Source organism: Mirounga angustirostris, unplaced genomic scaffold (assembly GCF_029215605.1).
Source record: "Mirounga angustirostris isolate CCGP_5_RB_7025 unplaced genomic scaffold, mMirAng1.0.hap1 SCAF_10, whole genome shotgun sequence".
Classification (NCBI taxonomy): domain Eukaryota; kingdom Metazoa; phylum Chordata; class Mammalia; order Carnivora; family Phocidae; genus Mirounga; species Mirounga angustirostris.
This window is the reverse complement of record NW_026991718.1, coordinates 15,419,846-15,446,484: the sequence shown is the minus strand read 5'-3', so window position 1 is coordinate 15,446,484 and position 26,639 is coordinate 15,419,846. Positions and strand designations below refer to the sequence as shown.

The following is a 26,639-nucleotide window of genomic DNA, read 5'->3' as shown; positions in this document are numbered from 1 at the left end:
GGAAGGGGGTGCGCCCGGGACCCCGCCACCCAGGAGCAGCAGAGCTGAAACGCCGGGCACAACGGCCTGTGGGGACCACTGCTCCGGAGGAAGGCTTGGTTCTGCCCAGCGGGGCGAGAGGGGGCGGGGCTGGGGGCGGGGCCAGGATACCGGGGGTGGGGCGTTCCAAGGGGGCCGGGCTGGGTGGCTCAGGAGGCGGGGTCCTAGGGGGTGGGGACTGGGGCTGGCCGGGAGACCTGGCGAGCTGGGGGTGGGGGGCTAGTTTTTGCAACGGCTAAGGGCCTGTGGGTTTATTATAAGGCGGAGCTCGGCGGGAGAGGTGCGGCCGGGAGCCGAGCGGAGCCGAGCGGAGAGGAATCCAGCGGTGGAGAGCGGACTGTAGCCGGCGGGTCTCGCAGCCCTCGCCGTGGACAGCTGCGCGCGGGGCATCGCCCGAGGGTGCGGAGCGCAACGACCCGGCGGAGCCGGCCAGGAGCCCCGCGCAGTCCGTGCCGCGCGGCGCCGCCCCGATCCCCGCAGCCTGCCGCGCTCCCGCCGCCGGTCCGGGCAGCATGAGGCGCGCGGCGCTCTGGCTCTGGCTCTGCGCGCTGGCGCTGCGCCTGCAGCCGGCTCTCCCGGTGAGTGCGGCCCGGGGCCGGGCAGGGAGCGGCGGGAAGCCGGTGCTCGCAGACCCGCCGATGCCGCGGGCGGCACGTGGAGGGGGAGGGGAAGCGGGGACTTGCCTTCCCGCGCTAGCCCGGCGGGCCGGGGACTGTGACCGCGAAACCAGGGCTCCCGCCTCAATTGCTTCCGCCGTCGGTGGGCGCCGCGCGGGTTCCGCCGCTGAGGGCCGGGGGTTCGGGCGCCCCGCGGAGAGGAGCCTGCGCCGGGGCCCCGCGCTCAGTTATGTGAACCGGCTCCACGTGCGTCGGAGCCCGCCAGCCTGCGGCGGCGCCCGGGGTCGCCGGCTGCCCCCCGGCCAGCCCAGGCACCGCAGCGGCCGGGGTCCCCGCCGGAGACCCGGGAAGATGCAGTGATCGCGGCCACAACGCCCCGCCCGCTGACCCTAATTTAAAGCAGACTCGCCGAGCCCGGGCGCCCGGCCCCTTCGGCGGAGGCAAGTTTGGGCGCAGCGGGGCCGGCGCGTTGGCAGAGGAGCTCGGGCCAGGGCTGCGCGGGGGTCGCGGTGGCGGCGGAGGTGGGGCCCTCGGCTTCGCGTCGGCTGCCCTAAGGGAGCCGGGCCGAGCTGGCAGCGGGAGGTTCCGGGAAGTTGGCCCCCGAACACCGGAGCCCCGTAGGAACCCAAGTTTGGGGCTGCTGAAGTTGTGCTGCCCGCGGAGGGGCGCGTGCGGTGCGGGGCACGGCCGGCGCGGGCTGTGGCTTCCACGCGAGCGGACCCCGGAATGGCTTTTCCCCTCCCCCGGCCTGGCTTTGTGCTGGAGCCGCGCGGAGGGAAGGCGGGTCCCTTGGCCCGCCCAGTGAAGCCGGGGGGAAAGAGGGACAAATGTGGAGCCCGTGGCTGGGGGAGGAGGCCTTTGGGTAGGACTCCAGCGTCCACCTTTGGCGAGGGGTGGGTCCCCCTTTAAAGAGGGACCTGGCCGACAAAGAGCATCCCGAGGGCCCCCAGAAAGTGATCTCCCGCCCCCGCCGCCGTCCGCTAGCCCGCCTTCCCCAATGGGGGCGCTTTGTTCTCGGCCCCTGTAACCCTTTCCTGGGAACCGCCCCGCAGCGCCGGCCCTGCCGTGGGCCGGGACCTGGGCGGCCGCCAGGTGTCAGCGCTGGCCGCAGCGTGTCCACGTCCACCCCCAGCCCCCACGCCCGCTGCCGGAGCCCCGGGGCCCTCCCCGCGGGCTGGGTCGGCTATCCCCGGGGATGGAGAGGGGAGGTGCGGACGGAGCGGGGGGGGGGCTCTTCCCCTTCCGGAAGTGGCGGTCTCTCGCCACCACATCTGGACCGCTCGACTTCCCTAGCTCTTGGTTAGGGAGGCACGTGGGCAGAGACGGATGGGGGCCGGGGACGGGGGGAGGTGCCGGGTCTATCCCTGATAATGTGGCATCTGCACAAGTCTGAGCAATGCCGACCGTCTGGAATCAGGTCCGTGTACAGTAATAGAAGCTACCAGCTATTGAGAGCTGTGGGGTATTTTATAGGGTCTGGCTCAGGTGAGGTATTTTCCAGGCTCATCTGTGAAGTGCCCTCCCTGCTTTCCAGGCGACTGTTGTGTCTGGAAGTATTTTGAAGTCCAGAACAGGGTCCCTGATGCCTCTTGAATTGCTGATGAGTTGGAGGTGGGGGGCGGAGGGTGCAAATCTGGGGGAGCCATGGGGACTGGTAGGATTTCTGAGCTCCATCTCTAGTGCATTCCTGGCTTTCAGGTCCAAGAAGTTGGCATCTGGCTTCTCTCTCTCTCTCTCTCTCTCTTTTTTTTTTAAAGATTTTATTTGACAGAGAGAGACACAGTGAGAAAGAGAACACAAGCAGAGGGAGAGGGAGAGGGAGAAGCAGGCTTCCCGCGGAGCAGGGAGCCTTATGGGGGCTTGATCCCAGGACCCTGGGACCATGACCTTAAGGGAAGGCAGACGCTTAATGACCGAGCCACCCAGGTGCCGGTCTGGCTTCTCTCTTTAGGGTTGCAGCTTCTGTGGGACTCAGATTGTGCCTTGAATTGTAGTTAATACCCCGGAGAAGAGAGTGGAGGTGTGTGCCTTACTGCCGTGGCCTATGTGGCCTTACCTGACTGCTGCGCACTCTCCAGGCCCAAGATTGGGCCTCAGCAGAGACTGCTGAGGTGGGGCTCTCCACCTAGTTGCAGCAGAATCAGGAGGAGTGGGGGTGGTGGTTCTTTTGCCAACCTTGGTGGAGGCTGGCATTCTCGTGAGCTGGCATCCCAGCGTGCCTGTTGCCATGGCCGAGGCAGATGGGATGCGAGGTTCTCTGTGGCCCGTGTTTCCCAGGGTTTCCTGTGTACTGGGTAAGGGCAGATGCTGCACTAGGAGGCATTATATCTTGTCTAGGAACTTTGACACATTACAGAGGGAGACAGGACTGGGAGGCAGTTGAGTCTCAAGGGGGAGGGGAGGAAGGAGGGAGTCTCATTAGAATATGGTGGTGAGAGGGCTTCCTGGAGGGGGTGGCTGAGTGGAGCCTGAAAGCACTAAGCTTTGGAGTCAGACCTTGGCTTGGAGCTCAGGTTTTCCTTTTTCTTTTATAAAGTGTAGTTTCTTTTATAAAGTATAAAGGTAAGTTTCTCTTTCCTGGCCCTGCCTTTTCCCTCTTACAGTGGGTGTCCATGTTGGGTTAAAAGTGGGGACATAAAGTGGCATAAAGTACCCTCCCCTCCCCCCTTCCTAAAAGAAATAAGGCAGTGGGGTTTGCCTGAAATAGGAGGTGTCTACAGGTTGCAGAAATCTGGTCCTCTCTCAGGGTTCACTTTGGTCCCAGTGGGAAGCAGGTCAGAACCCCCCTGGGGACCAGTGAGGTAGGGCGTGATCCTGGGCACCTGACTTTGGGCAAGGGAAGGCTGCTAGGGCAGAAGGTTGCTTGAAACAACTCCCAGGAGACAAGAACAGGTTTGTCTAAAAAGGTTTCTGTGTGTGTTTCCCGTGGCCTTTTGTTTCTTCCATGCCAGAAAAATTGCTTGTTCTGGAATACTTATTTGCTGTTTTCCTCTCTTTCCCTTTTCTCTTTCTTGAAAGGCATAAAATCCCTTTTTGCCCTAATTACGGGGGCTAGTAGAGACATTTCCCAAAGGCCTGGCAGAATGGGTGGGGGCTGGGGGAGGCGCTAACTGCCTCCTCCTGGGCTCGGAGCCTTCTCGAGGTGATGTCACTCCTGGCTTCAGCTCCACCAGGAGGGTGGAGCTGGTTTAAGTCTCTACCTGTGGCTCATGGTGGGTTCCAATAAAACCTTATTAACCGAGGCTGGTGGGGAGAGGGATGAGAAAGAAGAGGGGCCTGGAAAGAATTAGTGAAAAGCTTGAGTTCTGTCGTATTTTATAGAGGACTGTTCCCTACTGCAGAATTTTGGATTCTGAAATCCCTTGGGAATGAGGTATCCTTGGTATCCAGGTTTTCTTAGTGAGCTAAGAATCCGTATTAACCTCAAATTATTCTCACTTTGGGCAGGACTCTGCAGTATTTCTTTTCCCTCCTTTATTAACAGAAGAATATGAAGCATAATCTAATCTGGGGATGCCGGGGTCCTCACTGTTGTCGCTGTGTTACGTTAGGCATTTAATCTCCTGGGTTTGTTGAACTCCAAAGACCACTTTGCCCCTTGTGCATGGTGCCCCCGGGTTGGTACGTTTGAATTCTGGCTTGCTCTTTTTTTCCCTCCAGCTCTGATAGCTGTGGGCCGAAGTGTAGCAAGCAGCTTTTCTGCTCAGTTCTAACTTGCACTTTCCTCCAGCAGTACTAAGACACTAATCAGATTTGTGCGAACGATTGCTAAGACATGAGTTTTCGGTGCTGAGTGAGAGTTTCGCTTGTGAGGAATGTTCATGATCTGTGACAAGTGTGGTTTGTGCGTTCGTGGACCCAGCTGGGACCTCTGCAGTATCCCCGATAGTACCTAGGATAACAGGCTGTCAAGGGAAGTGCGTACAGGCTCCCTCGGGGAACAGGTGTAAAGGACCTCTGGGAGGAGGCACCTGATGACCCCCATGTTCTGAGTTCCTCCATCTGGCTTGAGTTGTAAGCGACTCGCTAGTCACAGGTAGCCTGGACCTGGTGAGGCTAAGTCGCTGTAAATCTTAACTGGAAGGGCCCTTGTTCTCAGCGTGGGTCCTGTCTCCATCTCTTCACCATGTTTTATTTGGATCGAAGGGCATCTTTCTTAGTGCACGCATGCTGTTGGGCAGGCCAGAAACAGCTTTGGATTAAGTAGAGCCCCAGGACCAAGTCTCAACCCTGCCACTGATTTACCGTGTAATCTTGGGTGAGTCACTTCACTGCCAAGTCTTAATGTCCTCTGAAAAGCGGATACCATACCTGTTCTCCCTGTCCTCTTTCTGTCATTTGCATATTCCTTTCATAATGAGCGCTTGAAAGTGTTCGGAAGTGAAAGTGCCAGAGGAAAAGGGAGCTAACGATAGAATTACAGGTCCCTTTGATTGAGTGCCTGCTGTCGAGCGCTCGGGGCTTTCCTTACATTCTTATTTCATCTTTACCCCAAACCTTTACGAGATATGTCATTGCCCTCCTTTTGTGGATGAGACCTATAGCAGTGAGCCCCGCCAAGGGGCCGATGTGGAAGAACCAGGATTTGTACCTATGCAGGGCATATGTGTATGGCATGAATGAATTGATGGACTCTCAAGTCTCCGCAGTGAAGCCTGGTGTAGGAGGCTGCCTGAAACTTGCGAGGCCCTGTGGGTCTTTGCTGTTCCATCCCAGAGAACCGTGGGTGTGCATGTTTTGGATGGAGGGGGCAGTGGGCTGGGCTGAGCTGGCCTGAGCATTGGCCAACATCCTCGGCTTGGGTTGGGTTCACCTGATGGCTCAGGGACAGAGCCTAGGTCAGGAAACAGTGGGACCCATGAGAGCAGGGTAGGACATGCTCCCAGGTCTGATGCCCATGCAGGGGCCATATGTCCTTGGCTTGGTGCAAAGTGGCCTGATGGGGTGACTGTCCCCAGGGCAGCAGTCTCCCTTGACTTTCATCTTAGGCACGGGGGAGACATCTTCGGAATTGGTAGAACCGTTTTAAAGCTTGGGAGGCAGGCACCGTGGTACCAGCCAGGTGACCAGATACCCAGGACTCCTGGCTCCCGTGCTGGGTTCCCCTGCTGGCCCCCTCCCGCTCTCACTCTTGCCATAGGAGCAACCCTGTGAGAACTGGGCATTCAATGATTTCTAGTCCTGGAACCCTGCTAGTTTTACAGAACAAACGATTTCCTGATTTCTTCCTTCTTTTCAGCAACCCATTTTGGAGGCTTGGGTTGAAAGCCGCCCCACCCCCAACCCCACCCCGAGGGCCTGCCTAAATGTGTCTAGAGAGAAGGAATGGGATTAAGGGAGTCTGTGGAAAGAAGGCTTTTGGCGCCAAGATCCTGCTCCTGGAACAGACTCAGCACGGTGTCATTTCCCTCTCAGCTGCTCCAGCAGACGTGGGGCTTTAGATGGGAGTGTGCCTTCTGGAACCTCCCTCTGAGCCGGCTGGGAGTGCCCTGATGGTGCCGAGGGAGGGCAGGCACGTATCCCGCAAGACAAGGAGGCCCGTTTGAGGCCCCAAAGGCAAGACCCTGCGCCCAGGTCACCTCGGCAACTGTGTGACTTCCAATCCAGGAGACACGGGAGCGTCCCGTACAGCCTCTGGGAGGGCCAGCTCTGTCCGCGTGATGGCACTGCTTCGGCCTGTCCTCATGAAGCTTACACTGGGTGGGGAGGAGGCTCTAGAAGGTCCTCTGTATTTCTGGGCCTGAGACAGGGGAACCTAGTCAGCTCAGTGCTCTGGGGCCCAGAGGAGTGAGCCGGTGATGGGGGTGGCCTGAGGGAAGGTGTGCTACGCTTCCTCTGGAAAGTGTCCTGCTTCCTGTCCTGCTGTGCAGGTTTGGGGAGCCAGGGGGTCTGGAGGGGCGCAAGTGCGTGGAGGCAGGCTTATGGGGGCAGGGAGTGCAGTGGGCAACCTTGGGGCTTGGGACCACGGGCCAGAAAAGTGGAAGGCTGGTGGCTGGACCTGCTCCTCGACTCCGTTGTCTGCCCAGTGATCTTTCCTGTGACTCATGAGTTTGGAGGCTTCCAGATGCACCCCTTTCTGCCTCTGGAGCTCCTTGGGGGTCTCTGTCCTCCTGGCGTTTGTTTGTGGCTCCGAGGGCTGCCTGCTCATATGTGGAGGCTACTTCTCCTCTGGCCTTGTGACTCACCTGGGGGGTGCAGCCCCGCCAGAGGCTGTGTGTGCACGCGCGTGTGTGTGTGTGCGTGCACGCTCAGGTGGGGGGTGGTGGACCCGTAGCGTGGGTTGCAGCTACACCTGAGCCTTGCTTGGGGGTCCTGACTCTGTTTCCCTATTGGGCCTTCCTGCTGGTCTGTTCCGGGGGGCACCTGGTTTCCACCTGTCTGCAGCTTCCTCTTCAGAAGCCAGCAAGCGCTCTTCCTCTCTCTCTCCCTTTCCCGTGGACTTTTCCCTCTTCAGCTGCAGCTCTGATGCTCCTCCGTCGCTGGTGTTAGAAGTCTTGGGGAGTTCTTCCTACAGAGCAGGGCGGCTGGGACACCTGTCCTTCCTGAGTCCCGGCTTAGCCCCTGACTGGCCTGTGCAGGTCTTTGGCTCTCTGCGCCTCAGTTCTCCCATCTGCTCAAGGTGTCTCCGTCCCCTTCTTCAACTCTGATGGCCACGTGGTTGCAGAGTGACCTTGTCTCGGGGAGGGTGAAGGTGGCAGTGGGGGACTTGGCAGGGGCTTAGGCCTCTGCTGTTATTCTTCTGGGGCCTTGAAGGGACACTCACTGCCTGAGGAGTCACCTGTGGGGGCAGAGGGCAGGGCGGGCTGCTTGGAGGAGGTGGACTTAGAGCTCAGTGTGGGAACCAGAAGTGGACAGAGGACCCTGGGCAAGGTCACGCTTGGTTCTCTGCCCACACCCAGGCATCCTGGCCATGTGCCCCGGGTGTGCTCAGCAGCAGGAACGGAAGCCACGTCGGGCAGGTTGGGGCAGTGGGGCGGGCGGGCGTGTTCATCGCTCCGCTTGTCAGCTGAGTCACGGTGCCAGGCCCACAGTCGTGGTGACTGGCACAACCAGTCTTGACCGTGACCCCACTAGTGCCAGGCCTGGGGTGGGGAGCAGCCCAGCGGGGCTGACTAAGGCTCTGCTGCCTGGTCTCCAGCCCCGGCCCCTCCTCTTTGCTGCTGAGTGGCTTTGTGTCAGGGCCTGTCTTGGCCTCAGTGAGCCCATCTGTGAAATGGGGGGAGGGGGCAAAGAAACCAAGGTGACTGTCCTGCCTTGGGGTGTTCGTGATGTTCTACTGTGTCACAGGACTGGTGAGCGTCTGGGCAGGGCCTCCCTCCGCTTCGGCTGCCTCACTCCCTGAGGGGCCTGAGCCCTCCCTGGCTTGACCAGATCTAAAGCCCAGAGCCTGGGCACCTGCCGTGTACGTAGCCCTGTGCAGGTGGGGAGCAGTCCACGCCTGGTCCGGGGGCACATGCAAGGGAGAGTGGCTGTGACTGGGACCAGACGGGAGGGTTGGTCTGTGCAGACAGGCCAGAGGGGCCGGGACAGTAAAGGTCATTCACTGAGACAGGGTTCATCCCAGAATCCCTCAGCAGTTTCTAATCAGGAGCTCAGACCTCAGCTTGCAGGTCATTTTCTGGCCGTGGGAAGTATCTGGGGAGGTGGTGCCCTGATGGGGCCAGTGGGAGTGGCCAGTCCTGCTCTGGGAGCGTCCACGGGCACCGCGGATCTCCAGCGGTGTTAAGAGACCTGTCCCACCACAACGATGTTGAATTCACTGTCTTTCCCACTTAGGGCTGCCTGGCACTTTCTGTGGCCATGCCGGCCCTCGTTGGGGGTCCCCTGGCCCTGGGTGGGTGGAATGTGGGGAGGCGAGGAGGGACCTTCTGCAGGGCCAAGGTGCGCTCATCCGCCCCAGACCCGGCACGGCCCTGGGGGCCTTGAGGACTGCTGTTTCCAGGCCACCTGCACCACGGTGGCCACTGATGCCCGGGGCCTCGCTTGCCTGCTCGGGGCCTGGACTGTGTCGGCATCCCTGCTGCCCGGGAGACTGTCTGGGGCCTTGGAGTCCCATCTCTGGGGAGTGTCCCCAACGGATATGTGATCAGGTTTGGGCTCACAGGGCCCCAGGCTGCGGGTGTTTTGGGAGCCTCCGAGACTGTGGCAGAGGCTGACGTCACTCCGCCTTCTCCCAGAGAGAACTGCTGGGGCGCCGCGCTGCCGTGTGTGGGGACCGCACCTCCTCCAGGTGCCGTGCGGGGACCGTCGGGGCAGCAGGACCTCCCAGCTGGCAGTGGGCCAGGCTAGGAGAATGGGCACACCTCGGCAAAGGGAGCTCCTCAGACTCTGCCCCTGCATCCTCTACCCGCCCCCCACAGGCACTCTGGGGGTCTGGAGGAGGAGCATAGTTGCCACGTTTTCCTGGGGTCATCCTGGTTGTTGTAAGGTCCTGGGAAGGCCCTGAGCTGAGGTCTGGGTCCTGGTCTTGGCAATTGTGTGAGGAACAGAGAACCTGTGACCTCACGAACCCCCTTGCTCCAACTCGCTGCAGAACAGGGCCATTCTTCGAGACCCCTACCCAGGGGCTGGGCATCCAGGGGATACCCTGGTCCACCTTTCCTCCCAGTGTGATGGCAACAGCCTGAGCCTGATTGCTTGGGTCTGCCTATTTTTGGGATAGGTCCTGGGGTCCTGAAGCTGTGGGACCGGGCAGGCCAGGTGGGATCTATAGGTGAGTGTCCCTGGGGACTGGGGCAGGTGGAGGCTGGGAAGAGCACCGGACATGGAGTTACCCAGGGAGTACCTCAGGCATGTTTCTTCACCTGCCCCTAAGCCTCAGTTTCCTCTTCTGTAAGTTGGGGGTTTTCGTCTGCCTCAGAGGGCTTTGGACAAGATCCCAGGAAGTAATGTATGTGGCATGAGTGAGAGCCTCTTCCTTGCCTGGGCTCAGAGGAGCACGTCTGGGGGAGTTTGGGGGCTGACTCTGTGTAGGGGGTCCCCTGGGGAGAGCCCCTGGTGGCTGTGACTGGGGGAGGGAGTACAGTCTGACCTGGCCTGGGCATGTCGTCACTTCATGTGAGTGGCCGGCTGGTCTTACTCCAGTGTGCTGATATCATAGGGTCTGAAAACAGGGCTTTTGCCGCTTCTCAGAAATTGGAACCTTCACTGGCAGGCCAGACTCCGCTCGCCTCTGCCTGAGCCTCTGCCAGGGGCCAGCTCCTGACCGCGAGGCGGTGTGGGCTGGGCCGATGGGCAGTGGGAGGAGGCCGGACACCAGGGCCCCTGGGCAGGGGCTCAGGCCAGCTGAGCAGACTGGGGCGGGGGTGACAGTGGCTTGTCCCCAGAACTGCAGACTGAAGGTCGCCCAGGAGAAGGCGCTGGGCTGGGCTGCAGGATGTTGGGGCGGAGGGAAGGCCCCACTTCTGTGGTCCTTCCTTCTGCACTTTCCCTTTTGCCACCTCCCACGGAAATGAGGGCTCTTCCTGAGGGTAAGAGAGCCACTTGGCCCTCACCGAAGGGTGGCTGACGGCATGCCTGCTGGATTGCCGGGTCGCAAACCCTCTCCCTGGCACTTTATTGACTGTGTGCCCTGGGACTAACAACTTGTCCCCTTTGCCTCAGTTTCTTTATCTGGAGGATGGATATGGTCCTAGAATCTAAGATTATTGTGAAGATTAATTAATTCAGCTAAAGTGCTTAAATTAGTGCCTGGCACGCTGTGCACAATAAATATTCGCTGTGGTAACTATTTTTTTTTCCTGAAGGCCTAATTTGGGGATTTCTGTTTTTCGAGTAAGCCCCAGCCCACGTTAAAGCCTGACGTTCTTCCTGCACCCCTGACTGTCCCTGAGCCCTGGGCATGGAGTTAGGGCTACTCTCCCTCTCCTGGTGCCTCCGAGCTCCTAAGACTGGGGCTGCATCCACAGTCTCCCTTTAGCTGCCTTAGGCCCCAAACTCCCAGTTCCACTCTGCCATGGTACCCCCAGGGGACTCCTTCAAGGACACTCTGCCCTTCCTGTGTCTTTGTCTGGGCTTCTAGCAGCCTCAATGCCTAGTCAGTCTGAATCGTACTTTATCCCAGAGGCAGGTTCCCAGGCTAGCCCATTCTTCTGCATGTGGGAGGAGAAGCCATGTACATCCGTAGCCCCAAAGTGGGAACAAAGGCAAGTTAGTCTTTCTTGGGTATGGGGTTGGCTGGCAACCGTATTCTGACACAGGTTAAAAAATTTGGTCTTGGCATCGCCCAGCCTCTCTTTTGTAATCCTTTCCCATCCTCCATAGCTCCTACCCACCCACAGTGCCCCACTTCCAGAGTGAGCCCCTCCCCCGTATAGAGCTGCTTTATACTCTAGTACTAGAGAGTGACTAGCACTGGCTAGCCTTCCCAGAGGCATTTTAATGGGGATGCTCTGCAACTGCAGGGACATCGATTGGGTAAATTTGGTTGATGAAGGGCTCCCTTCCCTGCATACACAGCTGGAGCCCTGACTGGTTTGCAGGTGTGTCCAAAGCTATAAGTTTCTGCCTCTCTGAAACCTGAGGATACTTTATTTAGACAGAGCAGGGGGAGGGTATCTCTAGAAGCCCATTTGCCAGAGGTGTCAGGCCCCCAGGCCTGGTGGAATCTGGAGATAGGCCAGCTAAAGAGCAGTGCAAGGGGCCCCTGGGAGGGCTGGTTGGGGAACCCTACACTGAGCTTCTGGTCTTAGCGGTCTTGGGTTAGCCAGGGCTGGGGAGGCACAAGGCTCTGGAGGCCTCAGCTGCTCCCTCTGTCCTCTTGGGTTGCCAGTTGCTATCCCAGAGTCCCCTTGATTTGGAACATCTCCAGCATCCTGCCTAGGCCATAACCCTTCTTGGGAAGCTGAGAGCAATGACCCCCAGTCCCTGTGATCAAGAGCCCTTCCCCCCACTAGCCACGGTGGGTCCTCCCTGCACCGAGCGCCGTGTTTGTGGTGCACCCCTTGGGGGTGGGGGTCTGCTGTGGCCGCTGCACCTGGCTGCCCCTCAAGGCCCGGCCTTGACTTCCCAGCCGTAGACTGGGAACTAGGAGCCCCCTTGCCGTCGCTCATTGGACAGATGGGGAACTGGAAATGGTGTCTTGTCCAAGGTCATCCAGTAAGTTGGGAACGGAGCCCAGGCTACAACCAGGTTTTCCTGGTGTTGGGTTTGGTGACTTTCCCCTGGCCAGCCCTCATCTGGTTCCCAGGGCAGCCCCGGCCACAAAGGCTGGCTGGGCCAGGCTGCGCAGCCTTGCTCAATGCCCAGCCCAGGGCGCTCGCAGGCGAGGGCACGGGGGGTGGAAGCCGAGGAACTGGTCTTCCAGCTCTGCGGCCCCACACCCAGCCCTCAGCTGGGCCCGTTCTGAGACGAGTCTCAGCACGTGGGCTGTGAGGCGGGTGCCAGCTCTGGGGAGGGGTGGGTATGGGGGTGCTGTGGCAGCCCTGACCTGGCTTGGGCATCGGGTCTGGCCCTGGCTGCCAGGATCCTCTCTCCCTCAAGGCAGCCTTGTCCCCTCCGGGTACTTGACATAGGCCGAATGGGCCAGGGCGAAGGGCTCTGCGACCTTGACCTCAGGTTTCCCATCTGGAAAGGCCAACACTTAGTGCAGTGGGAGATGCTACTGCGGAGGGGCTTTCGAGCCCGGTGTGGATGCCGCCCTGCACCCCAGCCCTGCCCTGGAGTCCCCCACACGGTGAGGCCCGTGTCCGAGTGGCCGGGTGGGGACAGCTCGGGTGGGTTGTGTGTGTGGAAGGTGGGGGAGGGTGGTACCCTGAAAGATGCTCCTCCCGGTGGAAGTGCTGATGGGGGCTGGGGCCCTGGGGCCCTCATGGCTGCTCAGGGTGAAGGCAGGATAAGTCCCCTGTCACCCAGCTGCCGTGCCCCGGGCCCCTGCCGCCCTGGGCCAGGCCCATCACGCCCTCTGCAAGTCCCAGCTTGACTGGGTTCTGGTAGAGAGACACCGAGCTGATAAATCACTGTGCCTGTCAGGCCGGAAATGCTGAGGCAGCTCTGAGGCACTGGTGGGGCCCCCACCTCCTGGGAGTGTCTTCAGTGGGAGAGGTTTCAGGGTCTTGAGGCCAAAGCTGGGAGATCGGTGCCTCTCGGCATCGTAAGCACGTCTCCCTGGCAGCTCCCAAGTGAGGAAAGAAGCCTCCGGAGAGAAAGGGATTTATCTGCCACCACTCGGATAGCCTGGGGCAGGAGGGAGCCCCGAGACTTCCTAGGCCCTGGCCCGTAGTCCTGCCCCTCCCTCTACCCCGCGTGGCTGTCTGCGGCCACCGTGTCACCCCTGTGCCGCTGTGGCCCCCCTGACAAGGAGTTGGGGCTGCTGCTCCCACCGGCTAGCCTAGCCTGTCAGAGCACTAAGGGAGTTTCGGGCACTCTGGCCAAGCCCCTTCTGTTGTCAGAGAGGCAGAGAGCTGCGCAGGTCCCCCAGCAAGGGAGCAGAACTAGACGTGCCCCGGGGCAGCCACCCTGCTCAGGCTCTTTGCCCCGCCAGCCCTGGCTCCGGTCCTTTCCCTGAGACCCTGGATCCAGGATGCTTTGGGTTTGACCTGCCTGGCCCCTCGGGTCTGTGCTTAGGCCATGTTAGCCAGGGCTAAGGGAGGGGGGACAAATGATGCCCTAGACGAGGAAAACAGTCACAAACCCCACTGCCTTAGGGTGCCAGGGTGTTCGGTGAGCCACAGGAGTGGGGCTGCGTGTTCTGCAACATTCTCTTCCCTGCCCCGCCCCCCCCAGCTGTCACCCACTCCATCCCCCCACCTCGGGCAGGCAGGTGCCCTGGAGAGACTGCAGTGAGGCTCTGCAGCCCCTGCTCCCCTACCTCGTGGGCTGAGAGACCCCGCTCCTCCTGCCAGGTCAGTGCCTCAGGCCTAAGATACCGTGGAGATCCTGCAGCCCCGGGCAGGCAGGGCAGGCTGGATGGAGGCTCAGCTTTGTCCCCTGCTGCTTGTTGCTAGCAGTCGGAGGGCCCATGCCTCTGGAAGGTCAGGGTTTCCTCGGCTCCCCGGTGAGGCTCTTTTGCAGAACAGGCAGGTGCTGTGGTGTATTGTTTGCAGAGAGTGGATGCATCAGAAATGCAGAGAATGTTCCAGAGCCATCTTGGATCCCTTTGCCACTAGGGCTTGTTTATGGGGCTCTGTTGCTATTTGGTAACTCTTCCTTGAACACGACCTGAGTGAGGGTCTTGGGACCTTTGTAGGGGTTTGCCTGCCCCAGTGCCCAGGTCCGGGGCAACTCCGGGCTAGACGTTTTCCTGTCCAGATGAGTGTTCTCCAAGTATAGTCTGCATCCCACCTACAGGAGCGGGGGCTTTGTTCAACATCAGAGCCCTGGGCCTTTGCCCCAGACCCACTCAATCAGCCTCAGGGATGGAGCTCAGAAGACTTCATATCTGATTGTCTCCTGGAGATTACAGGGACCCTGAGAAAGAGAGCCCCTGGCCTGGACAAAGGCAATGGTTTGAATGTCCCCTTTGGTCAGTTTGGCATCTTGATGCATAGGTGGGGGGTAAAGGCTGGGTTCTGTAGCTCTGAGCCCTCAGGCCCCAAGAGTTATGAACTCTAGGGGGGTGTGTGTGTGTTGGGGCAGGGAATCAACCTAGTTCCCTTAGTTCCATAGATCTGACCAAGAAACTGAGGGGGTAAAAATTTCTAAAGAAAATATGAATCTCTTCACCCTCCTGAGAATGTCTGCCACCTCGTGGGATCTCAGTGGGTGGGAATGATAGGTGTTTGTCCTGGCATGTCTGTGGGGCCCACCTGCCTTTTGACCCCACAGCTGGGCTCCTGGAGCAAGTTGAGGGCCCCTCCGGTCAATAGCCCTAGAGCCAGCACCAAGGCTGGCTGCTTAGGAAAAGCTGTGGCCAGCCCCTTTATCTTTGGCTTTCCTCGAGACTAGGAGGGCTGTGGATTCAGTAACTTGTCTCCTACCACAGCAGCCCAGGCTTTGTCGTCCCACTGGGACAAATAACGATCACCAGATACCTAAACTTTCTTCCCTGCTGGATGTGTAAGCCTGCCACACTCCTGAGGTTCCCACCGTTGCCGAGATTAGTGACTTGGGGCTAAGCATTGTCTTATTCTCTCCAGGTCTGCCTGGGGGGTTTCAAGGCCCAGCCCCAGTGTCCCCTGGAGAGTCACCCTCTGTGCCCCAGCCACCCTTTTGGAAGTCTGAAGTGGGGTTCCTGGCTGTGTGCCCTGGGAGCTTGCCAGGACCAGACCAGACCACGTCTTTTCCCTCCAAAGCCCCTAGATGGTGATCCCCTGAGTTTTGATGTCAAGGACCCTGTTTGTTGTCAGTCTGTGACCTCCTTACACGATATTGTACTTTTAGCAGTGTGTTGGTTGAGAGAATAACACAGTCCTGTGAACTCAGTAATGCTTTCTAAAGGATCCGTGCTTTATCCATCACTTAAGTCAGGCAGCAGGTGACGCATGGTTAGTGACTCAGGGTGTAGGTTAGAAACCACAGGTCTTTGGACCTGTTGGCTGCAGCTGATGGGGTGGCGGGAGTCCAGGAAGCAGGTGGATAGGCAGCCTCTTCCATTAGTCCGGAGTTAGAAGCCCCTGGGTCCGCCATCCTCAATCAAAGCTCTCTGAAATGTCCCCTCGCTATCCTGACTTGTGACCCTACCATGGAGCTCTTGTCCCTGAGGTGCCTTGCTTGGAGGGATGCTGCCACACGGCCTCAGGCCTCTCGGCCAGCCAGCACGAGGCGGCTGCTCGGATGGACGTTGCCCAGGAGAGTGGCCCTGTCTATGGCCAGTGCAGGGTGGGAGCCTGCCAGGCTTGGCTCGAGGCTCTGCCTCCTTGAGGCTCCTCCGCCGGCCCTCTGCCCACAGGCTCCCAATCTGTTCTTGGGATTGGCCGGCAGCAGCCCGATGCAGACTCCCAGCCCTCGGCAGCTGTGAGGTGGGGGCTGGCACCTTGGTCCCCTCGGCTGCTGGGGTAGGGGTCAGGAATTCTTACTCTGTGACACTCTCATCCCGGGGCTCCGGGGCCGGTGGCTGCGTCGACGAGATTGGCATCTTCACGCATGTGCTGCAGAAGCACAGACAGGCACCTTAAACCAGATGGGTCAGCCAGGGGGTCTTTCGGGGCTGGGGGTGGGGAGCTGGGTAGGTGAAGGGAGCATGTGCACCCACACCCCGTGGCCTTGGGCAAGTCCCTCAACTTGTCTGTTTCAGTTCCTTATCTGCCAGATGCTAATCTCAGGCCTGCCTGCCTCAAATAGAAGGGTAAAGGTGGAAGGGATAGAAAGTGTTTCCAGCGCTGGAGAATGCCTCAGTTTCTCATAGCCTCTTCCCTGCTCTGCTGGAGCCCTGGCCCCAGGTCCCCTCGCTCAGTCCTTGCCACGCAGCTCGAGTGTGGCCAGCAGCCCAGGGTGGCCGAGATGGAGATGGGCTAAGCTCCTCTCGTACGCCCTGTCCCCCAGCCTCCATGTGTCTGCCCCACGACCCCCGCCCTCCACTGGAGCCAAACCTGGCTTTGGCCCTTTAGGCCGGTGGGCTTCTAAAGGCTCCGCAGCAGACTGGCCCTTACTTTGAGCAAACCGAATGTGCAAATGTTTAGATCTTACTACAAGGGTTTTGGGGTGTTAGATGAAAAGCTGAGCTTCCTGGGACTCTGCAGAGGTTAAAGAGCCCCATTCAAGGTGTGAAATGGCCTTCCTTTACCTTCCCAGGCTGCTTGAAGTGGGTTCCACGCTGGGCCAACCTGTCCCCGAGCAGCCCTGAGCTGTGGCCACGCGGTGGTCTCCGAGGGACCTAGGGCAGAGGCACAGCTGCGGAGAGCCCCGCAGGAGGCCATGGGGGCAGCTGACCACAGGCTCTTAGCACAGCTGCCTAAGTGAAACCGGAAGTCTCACCCCACAATGCCAGAGTCATCTGGCACTAGTGATCCAAGTTCAGACTCAGCAGTTTCTGCTGATTTCCTCTCCAGGGAGTTGAGGCCCTCACTAAGGTTCAGGCCGGAGGGGATCTGGAGGTCACTGCAGCCCTTCCCCAGCTGGAGACCCAGCCCTGAGAGGGGAGGGGCTGCCCTGAGGCCAGGGAGCTGGTTTCAGCAGAGAAAGCGTTTGCTTAAGAGCTTGTTGTGTAAACAAGATCGCAGAGGGATAAGCTGAGCAGAGGTGAGGGAACAAATTGTTTTTAGGGACTGGGCAGATTCACAGTCTTATCTGGTGATGAAAGAGTCCCCCTTCTTGGGAAACTGCTAACCTGTTGGGGCTTCTCGGGGTAGGTGAGAGGCTGAGCCTCCTCGGTGTCTGCCTCCACTCACCTGTGAAACAGGGCCTGGGCCCCAGACTCTGGCTGCTTCTGGAAGATTGGGCTCTCAGGACGGTGCCTCGGAGGCTGCTCTGGCTGGAGCCCTGACCTGCTCCGTGTTGAGCATCCTCTCCAAGGGACCAAGGAACGGAGGCAGTGCATTGGGGGAGGTGCTCTGCTCATCTCCTAGGGCCTCCTTGGGAACGGTGAGGGTGGGCAGAAGCATTGGGTGAGGGGAAGTGGGGTCTCAGGGAGTGTGGGTGGGTGGGGGTCCCCTGAATGCTTGTGTCTCCCCCCCCAGCCCCCTGCCAAGCTGCCCTGTGGGCCTGGGATGGCAGCGTGTTGGGGTGGGGGTCCCCACTCTGTGCCTGCCTGGTGAGTAGTATTCTTTGCTCCTGAAGGGTACAGAGACTTAGGGGAGGTGAGGGGCAGCTTCGAAGCTCTGTGGAGACAGGACAGGTGTTGGAAGCACCACCTGGGGACAGTGTAGGCAGGATGTGGCCTGAGGCGCAGGTGGAGGGCAGGGACTAAGCCAGTTCATGTACATGGGCCACGAGAGCCCAGACGGGCCCTTCTGGGGCCAGAACCTTTTTCTTGGGGGTAGGGGGAGAGGTAGAGTTTGGGTTTTGTACTTTCAGAGGAAGCTCAGTGGTATTTCTAGCCTGGTGGTTTCTATATGTGTCAGAAGCTTCCCTCTGACCTGAACCCCTGGATGCGGAGCCTCCACCTGGTCCAGCTCTGCCACAGGCATCCTCAGGAGCCCAGAGGTCTTGTCTGTCCCCTCCCTGCTCTGCTCCACTCAAGAGTGAAACTCCGTGGCCTGTGGCCAGGACCCAGCGAGGCCTCTTGGGTTGAGGAGGCCTCACACCCTGGAGCCCAGCCTTGGGTCTCCTTTGACCTGGCTCCGTCCTGCCTCTCCTTGAAACTCCAGCACCTCCATCCCACCTCTTCCCAGCAGGCACCAGAACCCTCTTACCCATGCTGAGCAGCTCTCACTCCCCGAGTTACCGCAGTGGCTGCTGCGGGAGTGCCCAGGGAGTTTTTGCAACGGGCCTGGCACGTAGATATTAACTACTGTCCCCATTTTACAGATGGAGAGACTGAGGCCCTAAGAGGTTAAGTGATGTCCCCAGGGCCACTCAGCTAGTAAGTGGCCCAGGTCAGGGGGTCTCTAACCCCGTGTGCTCTGAACCTCTTTGTTCACGTTTTGTTCGGGCCTCTGACATCGGGGCCCTCTAGAGGTGGGCGTGTCACGAACTCACTTGCTGCTGAACAGAACACTCATCGCTACCCTTTCTGCCACTTGGCTCTTGGGTCTTCCCTCCTCCAACTGACGTTCTGGAACTAGCGTTGGGGAGCCCTCCACACCCCCACATCGCCCTGCTGCAGGCTTCTGTGCAGGCTGCTCGGCTGTGTGTGCCGTCACTTGCCTCCTCCCGGGCCCGCTCACTAGTTCGGCAGGTGCAGCTCCTGCCTCTGGCCCCAGCGGCCTCTCGAGCTGGGCCGCGCAGGCAGGGTTCTGGGACAGCCGTTTGCACACAGGTCCCCACCAGGCCCCTAGCCCGTTTGTCGGTGCCTCCCGAGTGCAGGGCCTCTTTGAGATCAGTCTCATTTGTCCCCGGCCTAATGGGCACTCTGTCCTTCCTTCCCCAAGGGGGCCTGGACCCAGTCCTTCCTGTGGATGAGAAAACAGGCCAGGTATGGGAAGGAACACGGTGGTCAGGCCTGGGCTGTCCTGTGTGGGCATGTCCCGCACCCATCCCTGACCTCTCCCTCTGTGAGGCCCTCGATGTCCGTACCCTGGTGCCCAGCATGCCTGGAGAGCACCTCTTGGGAGTCAGGTCACTGGGGGATTGTTCCTGGGGCTCTAGAAAACCCCAGTCTTGGATGCTGAAGCTCCCTGGCCAATGGCCCCAGGACCTGATTTTCAGTGTAGGGTGAGCTGACAGGGTCCCATTGGGGCCACAGTCTCTCTCTTCCCAGTAATGGCGTCTTCTGCTGCTCTTCTAAGAGGTCTGGGGCTCCCTTACCAGACTGCGTTTCTTGGGGCAAGAGCCCTGCCCTCTCTGGTGTGTTTTTGCACCCCCACCACCTGGTGTAGGGCTGTGTCGTCCTAGCATTCGGGGGCGTGTGGGGGACCAGAGGGCTGCCCTGAGCTGAGGGTCCCGGAGCCAGCCACAAAGTTTTATTCCCTGTGCTGTGTATGTGTGGTGGGGAGCTCACTCAGCCGTCTAGGACAGGGACCCCAGAGTAGCAGGGCCTTGACCAAGCCTCCACTCATACCCTTTTCTGATCCTTTTCCAGCAAATTGTGGCCACCAATGTGCCCCCTGAAGATCAGGATGCCTCTGGGGATGACTCTGACAACTTCTCTGGCTCCGGTGCAGGTGAGCTGACATGAGGGCCTCCCCCAAGATGGCGGTCAGGCAGCCCCCAGGGCTGGGTCTGGAGGGTGATGCTAGGAAAGAGAATGGGTCCATGCTGCAAGAAGACCTGTATGGGTTGAGGGAGTGAATGTTGGGGTTCCAGGAGGACCCAGGGGCTGTCCGCTGCAGAAAGACTTGGGCTCGTATTCTCCTAACTCCCTGGGCAAACTTTGGAAAGGTGGACTTCTCCGGGCCTCTATTTCTTCATCTGTAAAATGGGAATATATCTTGACGTCATAAGATTGTTGGGAGCTGTAAGGTAACACAGAGCCTGGTGGGGTGTAGCTCTTCCATAAATATTCCCTTATCTTCTCCTGTTTCCCCCTTCCCTGGGGGAGTGAAGTCCTTGAGTGGGAGGTGATCAGGGAAGCCTCCCAGAGGAGGTGCTCTTGAGCAGGATTTTGGAAGAGGGTCAAGACCATCTGTGGGGAAAGTGGCCGAGATAGGGGCCTGGGAGCTGGAAGGTAGGACACAGGCCTCTGTCCTTGGGGGCGCTGGGCCTTTCTGGGGGGAGGGCAGGTGAACAGGGAGGGGACCGGAGAGGTGTGTGTACCAGGGACGAGGCATTCGGGCTCCTGAGACTGCCCCCACCCAGGGAGCGGGCTTCAGCAGCTACTGGGGATGTTCCTTCCCAGACGGCCTTGCTGTGTCATGGCTCCCGAGACCGCACTCTCCCCAGTCACGTGCAGCAGCGAAGGGCAGCTTTCCTCGTCGGTCTTCCAAAGCGGAGTTTCGCCTCCTCTAGTTGTCCCCTGGGGAAACAGCTTTGCACAAAAGGGTTTGCGGTGCTGGCCTGGGAGCAGAGTGCAGGTCCTCGTCCAGGCCTTCCTCACCGCATGAGCTTGGCCGGTCTAGATGTTCTAGGCCTTCCCCGCTCCAACAAGCTCTGCTTCTGGGCCTCCAGGTGCTCTGCAAGATATCACCTTGTCACAGCAGACCCCATCCACCTGGAAGGAGGTGGCGCTTCTGACGGCCGTGCCCACAGCTCCAGAGCCCACCGGCAGAGGCCACACCACCACCTCCACCTCCGACCTGCCCACGGGAGAGGCGCCTGGGGAGGGAGAGGCGGTGCTCGTGGCCGAGGTGGAGCCTGGCTTCACCGACCAGGAGAAGGAGGCCACCCGCCCACCCAGTGAGATCACGCCGCACCCAGCCACTCACCAGCCATCGACAGCAAGAGCCACCACGGCCCAGGGCCCGGCCACCTCCCATCCCCACAGGGACATGCAGCCTGAGCACCAGGAGCCCTCGGCTTCGGCGGGACCCAGCCAGCTGGACCCTCACACTCCCAGTGTGGAGGACAGAGGTCCTTCTGCCACCGAGAGGGCCACGGAGGATGGAGTCTCCACTCAGCTCCCAGTAGGGGAGGGCTCTGGGGAGCAGGTGAGGGCCCCCCGCTGCCGTCGTCTGTGTTTCTTTCCACTCGGGGTGGCCGCCGCTGCCTGGGAAAGCACAGTGCGTGGCGCTGAGCGGCACTGGCTCGGTCATCGGGCACACCCAAGCCCGTGTCCTGTAAGCATGCCGCATCCCCCACCGTGAACACAGGGCCACGAGGTCCCACCTTCCCCCTGCCTCCAGGGCCGAGCCCAGAGCAGGGCAGACTAAGTAGGAGACCAGAGCAAAAGAGTCCTTCAAGGTGCCTGGGTGGCTCAGTCGGTTGAGTGTCTGCGTTCTGCTCATCTTCTGCTCAGGTCACGATCCCAGGGTCCTGGGATTGAGTCCCTCATCGGGCTCCTTGCTCAGCGGGGAGTCTGCTTCTCCCTCTGCCTGCCGCTCCCCCTGCTTGTGCTCTCCCTCTGTCGAATAAATAAAATCTTGGAAAAAAAAAAAAAAGTCCTTCAAGATCGCCTGCAAGAGGGCTTCCCAAACTTAAGCAAGCAAGTATAAAAGTTCTACCCGGTCTAACTTTCTATCTTATAGTCATGGTAATTTTACACTTTACATTAAAATGAATGTATTTCTTTTCTTTTAAAGGTTTTTATTTATTTGTCAGAAAGAGAGTTTGCGTATGCACATACAAGTGGGGGAGCAGGGGCAGAGAGAGGGAGAAGCAGACTCCCCGCGGAGCAGGGAGCCCCATGCGGGGCTCCATCCCAGGACCCTGAGATCATGACCTGAGCCGAAGGCAGACGCTTAACGACTGAGCCACCCAGGTGTCCCCCTATCTGTCTTTATATAAATACATGTGTCTTGTATCACTTGATGTGATATCTCTGCCACAGTCCAGGGTCTGGTGTGACAGGATGAGAGGTGCCTGGCTTTGGGGGTCCAGGAGGTCTGCGTTAGGTGTGTCTGAGCTGGTGGCGGTGGTGACCAGGGAGGCCCGAGCTGCTTCTGGGTTTGGAAATAAAACTGGATGCTGCTGCCCACCCCAGCCTGAGACCGTCCCTGCCCCCCCGTAGGACTTCACCTTCGACCTGTCTGGGGAGAACATGGCCGGGACGGCGGTGGAGCCTGACCAGCGGAATCAGCCCCCAGTGGACCACGAGGCCTCACAGGGCCTCCTGGACAGGAAGGAAGTGCTGGGAGGTGAGTTTCTCTCGAGTGGGCAGGAGGGGGGCTGTATTTGTCCCTGGAGCGGGGCTGACCACGGCCGCCTTGGGGGCCCCGCCTGGTGTGGGGGGAGACTGCTGCTTAACCCCGGCCTCCCTGCCCCCCACAGGGGTCATCGCTGGAGGCCTCATGGGGCTCATCTTCGCCGTGTGCCTGGTGGGTTTCATGCTGTACCGGATGAAGAAGAAGGACGAGGGCAGCTACTCCTTGGAGGAGCCAAAACAAGCCAATGGTGGAGCCTACCAGAAGCCCAGCAAGCAGGAGGAGTTCTACGCTTGACGGGGACCGCGCCCCTCCTCCCCCTGCCACTCGCTAGGCCCCCGCTTGTCTCTTCCATGAAGAACTGCAGGCCCTGCCGCCATGGCAGCCCCCCAGCGCCCTGCCCGCGGACCCCCGGGGTGCGCTGGGGGCTCTCGACGCTGCTTCTCTGACTTCTGCCTGGACACTTGGGCGCAGGGGCTTTCTCGCGTGTGACCCTTCCACCACAGCCAGCGCCTGGCATCTCCTGACTCCCGTTTCCCCAACCTGGAGCAGCCCCGCCCCAGGCCCAACTCTGGAGGGGAAGGGGACCCTGCCGCTTTGGCCCTGGATGGGCCCGCTGGCTGGGGGCTGGCACGTCTGTCGCACTTGCTGGCGGAGACCCCCGATCTGGGGGCGTTTCCATCCCCGAGGGGCGGGGAGAGGAGTTGAGAGCTCCATCGGATTCACATTGTTTTGCGGGGGTGGGGTGGGGGGGGGTCTCCTTTAGATACAACTTGTTTTTGCACATGTTTCCTCTACTTTCTCTGTTCGTAGCCCAGTAGACTTTGTTACTCCTGAGGTAAGTAAGTTGATTCGGTTACCCCCGTCTTGCTTCCCCTAATCTACAGCGAGGAGACAGCATCAGGGTTCAGACTTGTTTTTTTGTTTTTGTTTTTTTTTCGTTTTTAAACTAGGAGAACCAAATCTGGAAGCCAACATACAGGCCTAGTATGTGTGTTGTCTCTGTGTTTGTCACTCACATGTGCAACAGGGTATGGAATGTCTGCCGGGTGGCCCGGGGGCTGGGCTGCCCATGGGCAGTCGCCGCTGGAGCAGCGGTGCCCGTGGCCGTGGCTGTGGCCGTGGGCCGCCGCCGTGGCCAGGCTGCTGTAAAGCAGAGGAGCTATGGGAGAATGGAATCCTGGCACCTCTGGCCAGGGACCAAGGAGAGAGGACTGTGGGGCGGGAGATGGACAGTGGGCCCAGAGAGAGTCTCCCGTAGACTGAGCCCTGCCTTGGGTGCCCCAGAAAATGCCTCTGGGGGTCATTTTCTTCCAGAAGGTGACGTGAGGGGCTTTGGCACACACCCGGCGTGGAGCTGTTCCACGCAGGACCAGGTTCACCTTCGATTCGCTCCGGTGGCCCTGCCCTGGGCTGGAATCAGGAATGTTCCAAAGAGGGATAGTCTTTTGCTTTTGGCAAAACTCTACTTAATCCAATGGGTTTTTCCCTGTACAGTAGATTTTCCAAATGTAATAAACTTTAATATAAAGTAGTCACGCAAACTCTCCTGCCCTTTGCTTCTTCTGTCTGTGCTGGTCGTGTGGACGTGACCAGCCCTTTCTCTAAACACAGATGAAGTTGGGAAACTTGGCCAAAAACTCTGTGCCTTTATCTTTCCCAAGAGGAGGGATTCTGGGGTCAGAGTCCCTCTGGTTGGTTTGCTTTTCGTTTTTTTTTGTCTTTGCTAAAATTCTTCCGAAGGTCAGCAGGTTCAGCCAAGGTTATAGAAGGCCTGATAGAAATTGCTGTGTTGCCAAGCTCGAAGCACTGTCTCCTCATTGGCTGGAGAGGCTGTGGCGGCTGCAGCCCAGCCTCGGCGGACCCCACTGGCCCCCCAGCGGCCCAGAGCCAAGGCCTGCCTCTCAGACACCTTGGACGGACCTCCCCTCACACCTTTGCAAGGACCCGAGGCCCCCAGCCCAGCCCTCCTGGGAGCCCCTGTGCTTGCCTATTTAATTTGACCTTTCCAGCCGCTCTGTTGGCTGTTCCAGGAGGGGGGCCGTCGTGACGCAGAGCGATGCACCGCCAAGCGAAGGGAAGCTGTGCTCTGTGTTCCATACTGGGACTTTCTGCCCGGAGCGTGTGACTGGATGTGACTGCGGGGGGAGGGTGTGGGGAGAAGGGTGGGGAAGGGGTCCGTGACTGCTCATCTCTGCTCATCCCTGGGATGGCGCCGAGCCTGTGGCTGGGCCCATTTGTGTAATTGTAATAAACGGCACTTGTCATTTTGGGCTGTGGTGGTGCTTGGGTCTCTTCTTGGCCTGGCCGTGCCCTCCCCTGTCCTCTTCTTGGAGGGAGCCTGGCTCTGGGCTGTGCTATTGGTTGGTGAAGAGCAGCAGGATTAGGGCTGGGCCCTGTGCTGTAAGGGTGGGCTGTGTCCCCCTCTGCCCTGGGTCTGGCCTTTGTCATCTCACCTCCTCCCAGGGCTCTCGGTCTGTCTCCTGCCCAGCCCATCCTTCTTGCTCTCCTTCTAGATCATTCCCTACCGTGTGAGGGCTCCCTACCAACTCAAAGTTTGCTAGCTACTCTGTGCGCTCATCATCCTGCAACTCCTGAAAGTCCACCAGCAGCCGGTCTCAAGTGCTAAAAGCCTAAAAATGTCTACATATTAAGGAAAAACGACATTGAAAATTTTGGAGGTTGAAAACGTGTAATGCACTGTAGGAGGCCTAGTGTTCTAAGGGCGTCTGGCTGCCCTCCCCTTACTCAGAGTCCCGTCCAGGCTGCTGACGCCCACCCGGCCCCTCAGCCGCCCCTCCGTGGCAGGTCTCCCTGCCTGGGGCCCTTGGCAGCCGCCCCTCCGGCCCTGGGTTTGGAGGCTGAGACAAAAGTCCTTAGCTTGCTCATTTGTTCAACATCAAAAACCCCTAATGCCTGTTTTCTGCCAGCCCTGGTCTGGACAGTGAAGGTTCGGTTGTAGAATAGGCAACTTCCTACTCTGACTGAGCTCACTATGGGCCAGATGCTGCTGGACACCACCCCTGGATTATCTCCTCCGCTACCCACGTCTCCTAACCCGTCTCTGAGACCACGCTACTGTTGTCATGCCCACTTCGCAGACAAAAACTGGCCCAGGAAGGAAGCAGCTTCTCACAATTGCATGCCCGTGAGCAGGGGAGCTGGGCTCCGGAAGCAGGCAGCCTGGCCCCTGAGCCCGCAGCCGGCTGTGCACCCACTGAGGTGACACTAGGACCCAGGAGGGCTGATGGCCCTTCCACGTGGACCTGCAAAGTTCCAGGACCCACTGTCCCGGGCCGCCCGCTCCTGTCCTCTCCAAAGGGCAAAGCTGTGCCACTGCCCAGAGCTTCTCTTGCTCTCCCCGCTCTGAGCCCCTGCCGGGGTCACCCCGACCTGAGGGCACCACCAGTACGGGATGGTACAGGGTGGTGCCATAAAGCCGGCTTTACAGGGAGCCTAAGAGGGAGAAAGCTGCAATGTGAAGGGGTTACACAGCGTCTCCAAGTTCCTCGGGCACCCCAGCCTCAAGGAATTTCTCTACCTCTTCCTTCTCAGGCCTCAGCTTGCTGCCCTACTCCCCATGACCTTGACCTGCTTCTCCCCTCTTTTCTGCTTTCCCAAGACTCTCCCTCCCCACTCCTGGGGATGGAGCAATTGAGCGCTATTTCCTTTTCTCCTCACCTTCCCATCGCGCTCCTATGCGCCTGGCCATGTGTCGCTTGGCCATGTGTCCTTGCATTGTGTGGGGATGGGGCACTCGGGGAATTTTCTACCAAGAGTGCTTTCGAGCTATTTTCTAAACTAATGAGCCATCTTCTCTTACATTGATGGTGTTGCCTTCTTCCTTTAAGCCGGTTTCTGCTTTAAATGACACTTTCTAGGGGCGTCTGGGTGGCTCAGTCGTTAAGCGTCTGCCTTTGGCTCAGGTCATGATACCAGGGTCTTGGGATCGAGCCCCGCGTCGGGCTCCCTGTTCCGTGGGAAGCCTGCTTCTCCCTCTCCCACTCCCCCTCCTTGTGTTCCCTCTCTCGCTGTGTCTCTCTCTGTCAAATAAATAAATAAAATCTTAAAAAAAAAAAGATAAATGGCACTTTCTGCCTTGTTTGGTCTCAGGTTTTTCTCCGGCTCACAGTCTCACCCTGTGCTTGCACTTCCAGAACAAAGATGCGCAGTGTTGCTCTCAGGGGTGTCGCGGTCCAGGGGCTCGGTGTGGGCTGCTGGGGAGAGGTGGGCACCCAACCCAGCGTGGCGCCAGGGTCAGGGGAGGTGCCTGGAGGTGGCACTGGAACTGGGTCTTGAAGGACAGAGGCCTCTCAAACGGGGCCGGGGAGGGTCAGGGGGAGGCATTCCAGGTGGAAGGCACGGCTTTGGCTAAAAGTAGGGACTCGGGAGACCTCGGGAGACTTGGTGCTGCCGTTGGATGAAATCAGGTGTGGGGAGAGGTGACGATGGGATGTGGTGAAAGTCACGTGCAACTTCTCTGAGGGTCTCTGAGGAGCAGCTCTGGGAATTGCAGAGGGATTTGGGGCCAAGGCCGGGGACAGTAGAGAGATGGGGAGGACGGGCTGGCTTTGAGAGCTGGTTCGGAGGGAGAACTGGCAGAACCTGTAGAGGCCTGTCCCCACTTCGCTGGGCGTCACCTTGCCCTCCCCCAGGTGTGCTTCTCCAGTGGAGTCTGAGGTGGTCCTCTGGGCCGGCCCGTCACAGGGTGGGGGCAGGGTAACGGGCGGCAGAAGGGACAGGCTAGGCATTGTTGGTAGGTGGACCCCAA

General features: G+C 59.4%; 1 protein-coding gene across 1 annotated transcript; it reads left to right on the top strand.

Annotated features, from left to right (window-relative positions):
* Window positions 1-251: 251 nt before the first annotated feature.
* On the top strand, window positions 252-24,141 carry SDC1 (syndecan 1). Its single transcript, XM_045884151.3, has 5 exons — window positions 252-617; window positions 19,213-19,294; window positions 20,238-20,716; window positions 21,736-21,862; window positions 21,996-24,141. Exons 1-5 carry the CDS (start codon window positions 552-554, stop codon window positions 22,163-22,165), a joined length of 924 nt encoding a protein of 307 aa, XP_045740107.2. The 5' UTR covers window positions 252-551; the 3' UTR covers window positions 22,166-24,141.
* Window positions 24,142-26,639: the final 2,498 nt, after the last annotated feature.